This window comes from Mustela putorius, unplaced genomic scaffold (genome assembly GCF_011764305.1).
Source record: "Mustela putorius furo isolate JIRA1106 unplaced genomic scaffold, ASM1176430v1.1 tig00537227_pilon_pilon_pilon, whole genome shotgun sequence".
NCBI lineage: Eukaryota > Metazoa > Chordata > Mammalia > Carnivora > Mustelidae > Mustela > Mustela putorius.
In genome coordinates, this window is record NW_025422368.1 from 8,269,024 (window position 1) to 8,278,009 (window position 8,986).

Sequence of the window (8,986 nt, forward strand, 5' to 3'; positions counted from 1 at the left end):
CCTTTTTATAAAGCTTAAAATCCTTATCTTTGCATTCCAGCCGGAAGGTCGGCCCCAAGCCTTCTTTCCTGTCTTCTCCTTTTCGGATTGGGCACCATCCTTGATGCCGCCTCCTGAGTTAGGAAAGGGATAGAACTTTCCCAGGGAGGTGCGGCGTGTCCCCACAGTGCCTTCCCGGTTCCTTCCCCCAAACAGAGATCCTGGTGGCACCGGAGGGAAAGTGTCATTTCCCTATACTCCCGCCCACCTCACCCCCCCAAACGTGGCCGAGGACGGAAGGCCATTTCTGGATTTATTTTGTAGACGTTTAAAAGCCGCTGCACTTAGTCCGGCGGGAGCCCTCTTGGCCCTGGCCCAAAGAAAGCTACAAGAGGTCGGGAGCTCAGTGGACCCCGGCGGCCGCGACAAGTGGGGTCTTCAAGGGAGAGACCTCTCCTTCCCTGGCTGGCCGTGCCCCCTGAATCCCCGCCCCACCCGACCACCCCGTTCAGGGCTGGACACACGCACACACAGAGCGGGTGGGAATGGGTGAGCCTCGGGCGTGCACACCACTCCGCCGCGTCCCTCTCCCGGGAGGCAGGAGGTGGCGGCAAGGCCGCGGGGTGTGGGGGGGACGGTGAGAGGGATGCCGGCCGCCGCTCCGATTGGCTGCGCCGCCGCCCCCTCCCCGCGCCGCGCGCCCCCAGCAGTGCGCCCAGCCCGCTCCCGCCCGCAGCCTCGGAGCCGCTTCCAGGCGGGAGGACGCGCAGGGGCGGGACCGTGTCCCCGCCCCGCATCCGACCCCGCGCACGGGGATAAAACCCGGGCGGCGGCGCGCGGGAACCCCGGGTCCTGCTGGCTCTCGAGAGCCGGGAGGCGGGGCCGGGACCGACCCGCTGCCGGCGCCCCCGCCCCTCGGACCCTGCTCCGGGAGTGGGTCGCCCCGCGCCGGGACACGCGACGGCCAGGGCGCCGAGCCGGTACCTTGAGCCGAGCAATGAAGAGAGCCCGGGAGAACCCTCCGGAGCCGGCCGAGACGTTTCCTGCGCCCCGGGTGGCTGCCGCCGCCGCGGCTGCTTGAAACTCCCCAAAGTTGAGAGCCGGCGAGAGGCTGCCGCCCGCCGGGAGCAGGAGGGAAAGGAACTCGGGAAAGGCAGGAGGGACGGACAGAGACAGACTCACAGACCTTCGGAAGACACCACCGTCGGCGGCCTATCCCCAGAGCGGGTGAGGCTTTTCAGCTCTGTGAGTTGTTTTCTGGAGGGGTGGCTTCCTATGCATTTCCGTTTGTTTGTAGGATGCGTTGGTGTATTTTTGTGTCTGTTGCAGGGAGTTTAAAAAAACGACGCAGGCTGCACGTTAAAAAAATACTGACTTTCTGATGTTGAGACGGTTGTATTGATAGATTGCGACCGTCAGTGTCTTTAAGCAGGAGTACCCCAGGAAAAGAAATTGCATTTAACAGTAAAAACCACCGTAGTAGGCTCCCCCAGCGTGACATACAACCTGCATTTCAAAAGTTATTGAAAAGAAAGCAAGATATGACTCTTAAGGGTTAACTGGTGGTAGTTAACTTTGCTTTCTCCCCCCCCCCAATATTGATTGTTTACCAGGTTCACTGGTGGGAGGCTGAGCTGGTGGAAAGGCTCCAGGAAGAGACTTGGAGGCGACCATAATGTCTTTACGTTTACACACGCTGCCCACCCTGCCTGGAGTTGTCAGACGGGGTTGCAGGGAGCTGCTGTGTTTGTTGGTGATCACGGTGACCGTGAGCCGTGGCGCCTCCGGGGTGTGCCCCACTGCTTGCATCTGTGCCACGGACATCGTGAGCTGCACCAACAAAAACCTGTCCAAGGTGCCTGGGAACCTTTTCAGACTGATTAAGAGGCTGGATCTGAGCTATAACAGAATCGGGCTCCTGGATGCCGAGTGGATTCCAGTATCATTTGTTAAGCTGAACACCCTCATTATTCGTCATAACAACATCACCAGCGTAGCCACAGGCAGTTTTTCCACAACTCCAAATCTGAAGTGTCTTGACTTATCGTCCAACAAGCTGAAGACCCTGAAAAGTGCAGTGTTCCAAGAGTTAAAGGTTCTGGAAGTACTCCTGCTTTACAACAATCACATTTCCTATCTGGATCCCTCAGCTTTTGGAGGGCTCTCCCAGTTGCAAAAACTCTACTTAAGTGGAAACTTTCTTACGCAGTTCCCCATGGATTTGTATGTTGGAAGGTTCAAGCTGGCAGAATTGATGTTTCTAGATGTTTCTTATAACCGAATCCCCTCCCTGCCAATGCACCACATTAATTTAGTACCAGGAAAACAGCTGAGAGGTATCTACCTTCATGGAAACCCATTTGTCTGTGACTGTTCCCTTTATTCATTGCTGATCTTTTGGTATCGCAGACACTTTAGCTCAGTGATGGATTTTAAGAATGATTATACCTGTCGCCTGTGGTCTGATTCCAAGCACTCCCAGCAGGTGCTTCTGCTTCAGGATAGCTTTCTGAATTGCTCGGACAGCATCATCAATGGCTCCTTCCGTGCACTTGGCTTTATTCATGAAGCTCAAGTCGGGGAAAGGCTGATTGTCCCCTGTGACAGCAAGACAAGCAATGCAAATACCGATTTCATTTGGGTCCATCCGGATAACAGGCTGCTGGAACCCGATAAAGAGCTGGAGAACTTTCACGTGTTTCGCAATGGAAGTCTGGTCATAGAAAGTCCTCGTTTTGAGGATGCTGGAGTCTATTCCTGTATCGCCATGAACAGGCAGCGCCTCTTAAACGAGACGGTGGATGTCACCATCAACGTAAGCAATTTCACCGTAAACAAATCCCATGCCCACGAGGCATTTAACACAGCATTCACCACCCTCGCAGCCTGCGTGGCCAGTATCGTTTTGGTACTTTTGTACCTCTATCTGACGCCGTGTCCTTGCAAGTGTAAAACCAAGAGACAAAAAAATAATCTCAACCAAAGCAATGCCCATGCGTCTATTCTCAACCCCGGTCCTGCCAGCGACAACCCCGCTGACGAACGGAAGGCAGGGGCTGGGAAAAGAGTGGTGTTTTTGGAACCCCTGAAGGATACTGCTGCAGGGCAGAATGGCAAAGTCAGGCTCTTTCCCAGTGAACCAGTCATAGCCGAGGGCATCCTGAAGTCCACGAGGGTGAAATCCGACTCCGATTCGGTCAATTCTGTGTTTTCAGACACACCCTTTGTGGCATCTGCTTAATTTTGTGCCTGTCTGTGTAGGCTGTAGTCATTTAATCACTTCGTACTTAACTTTCCTTGCAGTTTACAGAATAAACAGGAGGACAGAAATGGTGTTGTTTTGTGTTTTGAAATGCAACCAAATGGCCTCTTTAACTGCTTACTAGGAAATGTAGTGAGGGGTACTTCGGTTCCTCAGTGTGCCAGAAAAAGATGGGGTTGTTTTCCAAAGTTTAAGTTCTAGATAACAGTCTCTTAGTCTTTAGCGCTGCTGACCATTTCAAAGCTGGTCTGGAGGTGACCTTGTCTTTTTGTCCAGGATTCTTGAAAGAAATAATAAATTTCATGAATGGGTACTCCTTAAAAAGAGACTTTACTAACTTCTTAGGACCAAAGTTATTTTAAAGAAAAGCATTAGTGTCCTATTTTATTTTTTAAAAGATGCAGAAGGAAGAGCCAAGCGGCATTTACAAAGCACAAAAGTAAAGTTAGATTTGGGAATAATTCAGCTAATTTCATCATCCGAGACTCCAAGAAACAGAATGCACTGATACAATTTGCTGGATAACACCACATTCCAAATGGTGTTAGATAAATAGTGCAATAAAGGTACATTTGTTTGACTGTCTTCTTTTCCATTCTGTACATTTCTTATCCTTACACAAAAGATCTTATTGAAAGTTGAAAGTTATCATCATTTGTTGCCATAAATATGTAGGTGTCAATACCAAAATGTCTGAGTAACTTCTTAAACCTTTGTTCTAGCTAATGTTTGTTCATAGGCTCGTGTATATGTAAACCAAATTATATGAACAATTCAATAGATCCTACTGTATTGTGCTTTGAGCATTTGAATTAATGTAAATATATGTATTCTGTGACTTGATGTTCTGTTTTATTTGGCTATTTAAAAACATAAATCTCAGATGTTTTATGTGATCAGATGGTTCTGCTCTGTCTAAAGCACCCTCTCTAGCAAGTATCTCTTCAGATTTTTTTGGAGTTACAGCATGGAGTTCATCTTTTCAGAGAAAAGCTCTAAAGTGTTCTCTCTCCAATTTATGCCTTTATTTGATGCTTTGCTCTGATATCATTATGTACTTCAGCCCCTATCCTGCAGCACACTGAGGGCCTAAGAGACCTCCTCCTTGTTCCCGACTCTGATGTGAGGTGATCGAGTACTCCTGCTGGACCTAGACTGCCTCAGCTATAAAATGAAGATCAAGGGCAAGGGATGTTTTAGGTTCCTGCCCATGCCGGAAGTGATGATGTTTGGGTGGCCTTGGCCCCATTACAGACTTGTACGGGCTCTCGGAAACTGTCCCACCTACCAATGGACTCCAGGAGTGGGGTTAGGATAGACTAGCCTAGTACTGCATAGCCCGAAGGGACATTTTGGACTGTCAAGTTCATCTCCTTCTCTTTCTCAGGGACAAATGAAGCCCAGAGAAAATTGCAGGTTATGTAAGACCACACAGTGAATTAGTGACCAGGATGGTAGGAGAGCTCAAGTATGGGATTCTTCCTGGCAAAGACTAGGGAGTCCAAGAATGGTGGGAGTAGAGAAAGAGCCAAAGAATGAGACAAAAGAGTGGTCAGAAAGTGGCAAAGGGGAATGAGAGCTGTGTTGTCCCTGGGGCTGAGAGAGAAGATGATTTGCAAAAGCTGAAAATGGGCAACAGTGACAAAGACTCAGAGGAGATGACAAGGGAAGACTGACACACTGGTGGTTTGGGGGCAACAGTGGACATTTGGTGACAGTTCTTTAAGTGCCAAGCCAGGCTCCCAGTGGCAGGTCACCACGGGGCTGAGGAGTGAGTGAGTGAGTGGCCGGGTCCTGTACCCCCACAGAATAAGATGCAGAGACACTACTCGGTAGCTTTGAAAATTCTTTGTGGTGTGGTGTGTAAAAATTGCAGCTTCTGCCTTTAAAACATAGACCTCACCAATTAAACAAGATCCTTTAGACCCAAAGCTGTTATAGGCAAACGTTTTATTCCTGTTCCTGCCATTTAATTAATTAGGAAGAATTTTGTGATATGTATGATGTTGAAGTCCTCACTCTTCATGCTTGGAGAAACTCACTCAAAGATACTGTGATTTGTTGAGCTTCCCACAGCTAGTCTGGACACAAGGAAAAACTCTTGAACCACCAATGCTCTCCGGCAATGGGCAGGGCTGCCTCCAGGCCATGATTACCTTGACTTTGAGTGGGCCATACACTACTGGCAGGGAAGTTTCAGAGAGGGTATCTGAATTGTATATTTTCTGGACAGGATCTCAAGGGTCCTTCAGCCCTCAAAACCCTTGATCCTAGGAAACGACTGTTGCTTTTGGCAGAATAACATGGACAGTGCTTGGAGGAGGGAGTTTGTGGAGCTTGATCCTGGCTGGTCCTTGTACATTTCAGGTAAATGACAAGCTGAGCTGAGATCCACACTAACTATACATAATCACAATGAAAACGAACAAACAAAATCCTGAATACTGAAAAGCGAATCTGTGTTTTGAACAAAAGTAAGATGGCATTGTGGTGAAAGCATGGAACTAAATGTTAGAATGTGGAATTCTAAGTTTTTAGGTATATCTTTTTTTTTTTTTGTAGCATCCTGATCACATGTATTTCAAATATAGAAACAGAACTAATTTGTACCTTAAATTTGTCCCACTCAAAAATTTTATATAATTTCCCTTCCAAGTAATAATCTGAATTATGTAACTAGGTTATTCTTTTAAAATAGTTAGTATTTTTTATTATAGAGTTGTGAGAGAAGTGGATGCACATTGGAGAAATCAAGCAAAGACCAAAGATGTGAAATTTTTCTGGACTCAGAATATTTTTTCACTAAAATTAGATGATACTAGTCTTATGGCAGTGGACTCTGTAGATAATCATTAGATAAATTTCTTAACTAATCTTAGGGGTGCCTGGTGCCCAGTTGGTTAAGTATCTGCCTTCAGCTCCGATCATGATCCCAGGGTCCTGAAATGGCAGGGGTGGGGTAAGGGGGTGGGGCCCTTCTCAGTGAGGAATCTGCTTCTCCCTTTCCCTCTGCCCCTCTCCCTGCCTCATGCTATCTTGTATGCATGGGCTCTCTCAAATAAATAAAATCTTTAAAAAAAAAGATTTATAATCTAAAAGAATGACCTAAGACATTTTCTTATTTAGAATCAACTTCTGCATTATTCCTCATTTTTGGCCTAAAGGGATGTAAATATATTTATTTTTGGCTTTAATATCATGAATTATTTGCCCAGAAAAAAAAGTGGTTTAAAATTTTTTTTATTTTTCCAAATAAACATTTTCCTAGATGCTTATCACAAGGGATGTAGGTGAAACTTATGGAGGTGGGAACCAGAGACAGGAAGATACATTGTCAATCTGGTTTCTAAAAAGACACCTGATTTGGGATTATCCTGCTAAGCACTGTTGAAACAGGAACGAGCCTAGCAGAGCCTGGGTGGCTCAGTTGGTTAATTGGCTGCCTTTGGCTTAGGTCATGATCCTGGGGTCCTGGGATTGAGTCCATCATCAGGTTCCTGCTACTCCCTCTTCCTCTGCCACTCCCCTTGCTTGTGCTCTTGCTCTCTCTCTCTGTCAAATAAGTAAGTAAGATTTTCTAAAAAAACAAAACAGGAAACAGCCTAAATATCCTCTAACATCACTGGCTTTTCCTTTGCCATAACTGCTGCTTGATTACCCTTTTGGGATATCATCTAGGGTTTACCAAGTGATTTAGTAACAGGTTAGACACCAGGCTTCTTGATAGAATCACAGGGAAAAGGTAGATAAACAATGGTTTTTAGCAGATATCCTCTCCACACTCCCCAACCAGAGATTCTGACTGAGGACGTTTGGGGTAAGGCCCTCCCATCTTATTTTTAAGACCTTTCTTCATAATTCTGATTCTTCCTGGTCTGATTAAATAAATCCTAAACTGGAACCACAGCAAATATTGTGGTCAAGGCTGTATCAAAACATTGTTATTACTCATTAATGGATTTATTAATAAAAGGAATTTTAGAGCTCTCTTTCAAAAAAATTCTAAAGTGTTAGAGGAACAAAGGAGTTGATTCTCTGATATTAAATGAAATCGAGAGTAAATTGTTAGCTGTGATTTATTTTATTTTATTTTATTTTTTTAAGATTTTATTTATTTATTTGTCAGAGAGAGAGCGAGCAAGAGCGAGCACAGGCAGACAGAGTGGAAGGCAGAGTCAGAGGGAGAAGCAGGCTCCCTGTGGAGCAAGGATCCCGATGTGGGACTCGATCCCAGGACGCTGGGATCATGACCTGAGCCGAAGGCAGCTGCTTAACCAACTGAGCCACCCAGGCGTCCCTTAGCTGTGATTTATGATTTATATTTTTCCAAATTATAAAAATATAGAATAATTACTTTGCGATGACTCCATCTCTGATTCTTTCATTTTTAAACTATTTTTGGTTTGAAAGCAGCTACAGCAGATCTGGTCTGTAACAATAAACTTTGGAGCTTTCAGATTTGATTATATCATAGTAAAGGGAAGGCATGTTTGCGTGTAGATTTCATCTACAGGAAAACAAACTCCTTTGTTTTTTCAATATAATAGAATACTAGTTTTTAAAGAGAACATTAAGATTCTTCTCATGATTCTCTCATGACTCCCTGCCCAAGAGCCAACCCCCAAAGCCCTATTTTTATATTTTATAATAAGACAGCTAGTGTGGAAAGATGATGGTTACTTTGCCCTGGCAAGCATTATCGCATAGTAATATATTAAGAAATAGAACAAAATACTTATATAATAACATCCTGAATAATTTAGAGGACTCTGTAAAGGGTCATTGTTTCTTGTGGATAGATTCCAGGGAGGAGATCCCTTCTATAGTGAGGACCAGAGCAGAGTTTGGAAACACACAGTCTCCTTGTAAATTATTTTATATATATATAGATCTATTTTTAGATCTATATATATTTGCTAAGTGCTAGGCACTGGATGTATTTGTGTGTGTGTGTGGTTTAATTTTTTAACCCCCTGCTAAATGCCAGGCCCACTGTGATAGGTGGTGGTATTATCATTCCTTACCACAGAAGCCCTCCAAGATGGGCAATATCCCACCCTGTCACAGATAGGGAAAAGAGGCTCAAAAGGGAAAAATAATTTACCCGGATAGATAATTTTCCCTGATAACTCAGCTAATCAGCCATTTTACCATGAGAGTCATTTGAAAGAAGTCTTACAGGTCTTACAGCAGTCTTACAGGTGTTTTACCACATAGAAAGAGTTTGGAAAGCCCGGGTCATGAGTAAACTTTCTGTAAACATAAAAGTGAATGGATTAGTGTGCACAGCAAATCTGGGAGAAGAGGAATAGAAGGTCAGGGGATCAGAAGTCATTCAAACATAACAAAGGTAGGAATTTTTTTTTCCCCCTATAAAACATGATTCACCACAAGTAGCAAAATTGGAAATCTATAGGTTTAACAGACAAGGCCTCCAGTCTACTGACTCTTTTCAGTCAGGCTGCCTTCATGCCTGAAATCGGCTAAGAGGAAAAAAAAAAAAGGAAAATATCTGTTTGATCATTATAAATGACATATTCAAGATATTTAAATCAATAAATGAGCCAATTAAGTTTTTTAAAATTAAAAATGACCCAAATTTATAGAGTAAATAGTTCTATTGGAGAGGCTATCTGAGAGTTTGTTTTAAATTTCCAGAAGATGGGGCACCTGGGTGGCTCAGTGGGTTAAAGCCTCTGCCTTCAGCTCAGGTCATGGTCTCAGGGTCCTGGGATTGAGCCCCAC

General features: G+C 45.0%; 1 protein-coding gene across 2 annotated transcripts; it reads left to right on the forward strand.

Annotated features, from left to right (window-relative positions):
- Positions 1–1,073: 1,073 nt before the first annotated feature.
- On the forward strand, positions 1,074–4,137 carry AMIGO2 (adhesion molecule with Ig like domain 2). Of its 2 annotated transcripts, none has more exons than XM_004765591.3 (2): positions 1,074–1,206; positions 1,593–4,137. In XM_004765591.3, the coding sequence occupies exon 2, from the start codon at positions 1,655–1,657 to the stop codon at positions 3,218–3,220; it is 1,566 nt and encodes a 521-aa protein (XP_004765648.1). In that variant the 5' UTR covers positions 1,074–1,206; positions 1,593–1,654; the 3' UTR covers positions 3,221–4,137. The 2 variants fall into 2 exon arrangements, with proteins under 2 accessions (XP_004765648.1, XP_004765647.1); XM_004765590.3 differs by having other exon boundaries at positions 1,084–1,224.
- The last annotated feature ends 4,849 nt before the right edge of the window (positions 4,138–8,986 follow it).

Coding starts and splice junctions, on each gene's coding strand:
- AMIGO2 (XM_004765591.3), top strand. CDS start 1,655: ATGTCTTTACGTTTACACACGCTGCCCACCCTGCCTGGAGTTGTCAGA.